We start from the raw sequence: 2,420 nt of genomic DNA, 5'->3' as shown, positions 1-2,420 counted from the left end.
CACCTACTGCATCCTGCATGCTCTGAGGCCTCCCTCCTTCCGCCTCCTGAACCCTCTGGGGCCTCCCGCCTTCCGCCTCCAGCCCTCTGCACCCCCTAGGGCCTCCCGCTTTCTGCCCCTTGCACCCTCTGGGGCCTCATGCCTTCCGCCTCCAGCCTCCCGCCATCTCCCCCCTGCACCCTCTGGGGCCTCCCGCCTCCCACCTCCTGCGCCCTGCACCCTCTGGGGCCTCACGCCTTCCGCCTCCTGCCTTCCGCCTTCCTCCTTCCGCCTCCCGCACCCTCTGGGGCCTCACGCCTTCCTCCTTCCGCCTCCCGCCTTCCGCCTCCCGCCTCCCGCCTTCCGCTTCCCGCCTCCCGCCTCCCGCCTTCTGCCCCCTGCACCCTCTGGGGCCTCCCGCCTTCCGCCTTCCTCCTTCTGCCTCCCGCCTTCTGCCTCCCGCACCCTCTGAGGCCTGTTGGTGCGCAGCAGGACCCAGCTGGCCGCCAAGTGGGTCGGGGTGCCTGTGGACAGGCCGCTGCCCGAGGTGAGCCGGAGCGCCCCCAGCCCAGCCTTCCCCTGAGGCCCAGGCACCAGCGGGAGACGCGGGAGCCGCAGCAGCAGCAGAGGCAGCAGCGGGAGCAGCGCCACCCCGCCAAGGCGCCCGCCCCGGCGGCCATCACGCGGCCCAGGCCCGGCCACGCCACAGGCCCGCACCATGCGCCTCACCCTGCAGGCCGGCCCGCAGCTCACCTTCCAGGTCGACGTGGACCCCGAGCACACGGTGAGAGCCCTCAAAGAGAAAATCGAGCTGCAGCAGGGCAGGCACGCCTTTCCAGCGGCGCAGCAACGGCTGCTGTATGCCGGCCAAGTCCTCCAGGACGGCGCTGCTCTCAAAGACTACCACCTGGATGAGCACACAGTGGTAGAGGTGCTGCTGGCCGAGCCCAGCGCAGCTGCCACTGCAGGGCCGGCCGTGCCCAGGGCCACGGCCACCAGCATGGCCACGGGCACAGACACGGCCACGGGCACAGACACGGCCACCAGCACGGCCACGGCCACCAGCACGGCCACGGCCACCAGCATGGCCACGGGCACAGACACGGCCACCAGCATGGCCACGGCCACCAGCATGGCCACGGGCACAGACACGGCCACGGCCACCAGCATGGCCACAGCCACCAGCATGGCCACGGCCACCAGCATGGCCACGGGCACAGACACGGCCACGGGCACAGACACGGCCACCAGCACGGCCACGGGCACAGGCAGGGGCGAGCAGTCACAGCCTGCCCCCTCTGCTGCCCTGGCGTCCAGCCCGTGGGCAGCTGCAGCTCAGGCCCCAGCGCCTGGCCCTGCCTGGGCGGCCACCTCCAACATGGCGTCTGCCCAGCCCGCCGCACTCGCTGCCCCTGCGCCTGAGCCACCTGCACCTCAGGAGGCACCCACGCCAGGTGCCGCCCTCCCAGCAGCCAGCGACGAGGCCACCGCAGGACCCTTGTCCGGCCCCACGTCCTGGGAGCACGGGGCAGGTGCCCTGGTGTCAGGCCCAGCCTACGAGCAGTCCATCACGGACCTCGTGTCCATGGGCTTTGAGCGACGGCAGGTCCTGGCAGCCCTGAGAGCCAGTTACCACAACCCTCACCGAGCTGTGGAGTACCTTCTCGAGGGAATCCCTGCACACACAGAAGGGCGGGCCGCGCACCAGCCCCCTGCAGCCGCGGGCCGCAGAGCTGCTGGCTCACCAGCAGACGCTGCGTGGACAGCGGCGGCAGAGGCTTTGGCATCTTCTACCAAACACCTGCTGGACTTTCTCAAGACTGGCTCTGGCCCTGCAGGCCTGGCTCAGGGCCAGCAGGGCTCCAGCGAGCTGACAGCCCAGGAGCTAGAAGCTATCGACAGGCTGAAGGTCCTGGGCTTTCCTGAAGCACTGGTGAGGCGAGCGTATCTAGCTTGTGACAAGGACGAGGAGCTGACGGCCAATTTTCTCATCGAGCACTACCTGCCGGAGGACTGAAGGGAACTCTTGTGTGCTGCGTCCGTCCCCCCTCTGCATGACACTGACCTTGGTCTTGGGTGGTCCTCGCTGACTGCTGCTCTCCACATTTGGCATCTGGTTATAGATGCTAGGGCTTTGAGTCGAGTGCTGATTACCCAGGGCAGGGATAGACACGCGGTGGGTCTGCCTCTGCAGCAGGTGCCACAGGTCCCCACCGTGGGTCCCCCAGGATGCAACCAAAACCTGCTTTCGCTGCTGTGCATTTCTATGGGAACGCGTTCAGGAACTTGTCCTGAGTGTTCCTCTTGTCAGTAGACTGCCTCCACAACTGTGTCCTGGCCTCCCTCCCGTGCTAAAACACTGGGTAACCTCTCCTGAGTTTGTGGCTCGCTGGCCCCCAGCCAGGCTTGCATCTCGTCTGGATTCCTTTGGTCAAGCCCTC

The 2,420-nt window shown here is 68.0% G+C and overlaps 1 protein-coding gene across 1 annotated transcript; it reads left to right on the top strand.

Moving 5' to 3' along the window:
• Positions 1 to 697: 697 nt before the first annotated feature.
• LOC121171231 (UV excision repair protein RAD23 homolog A-like) lies at positions 698 to 1,996 on the top strand. Its single transcript, XM_041002847.1, has one exon. It carries the CDS (start codon positions 698 to 700, stop codon positions 1,994 to 1,996), a length of 1,299 nt encoding a protein of 432 aa, XP_040858781.1.
• The last annotated feature ends 424 nt before the right edge of the window (positions 1,997 to 2,420 follow it).

This window comes from Ochotona curzoniae, unplaced genomic scaffold (assembly GCF_017591425.1).
Source record: "Ochotona curzoniae isolate NIBS_2020 unplaced genomic scaffold, NIBS_Ocur_1.0 contig_1274, whole genome shotgun sequence".
Taxonomy (NCBI): Eukaryota; Metazoa; Chordata; class Mammalia; order Lagomorpha; family Ochotonidae; genus Ochotona; species Ochotona curzoniae.
This window is presented reverse-complemented; position numbering and strand designations above follow the sequence as displayed.

What these genes read in the sequence shown, in the direction of transcription:
- LOC121171231 (XM_041002847.1), top strand. Translation starts at nt 698, where the DNA reads ATGCGCCTCACCCTGCAGGCCGGCCCGCAGCTCACCTTCCAGGTCGAC.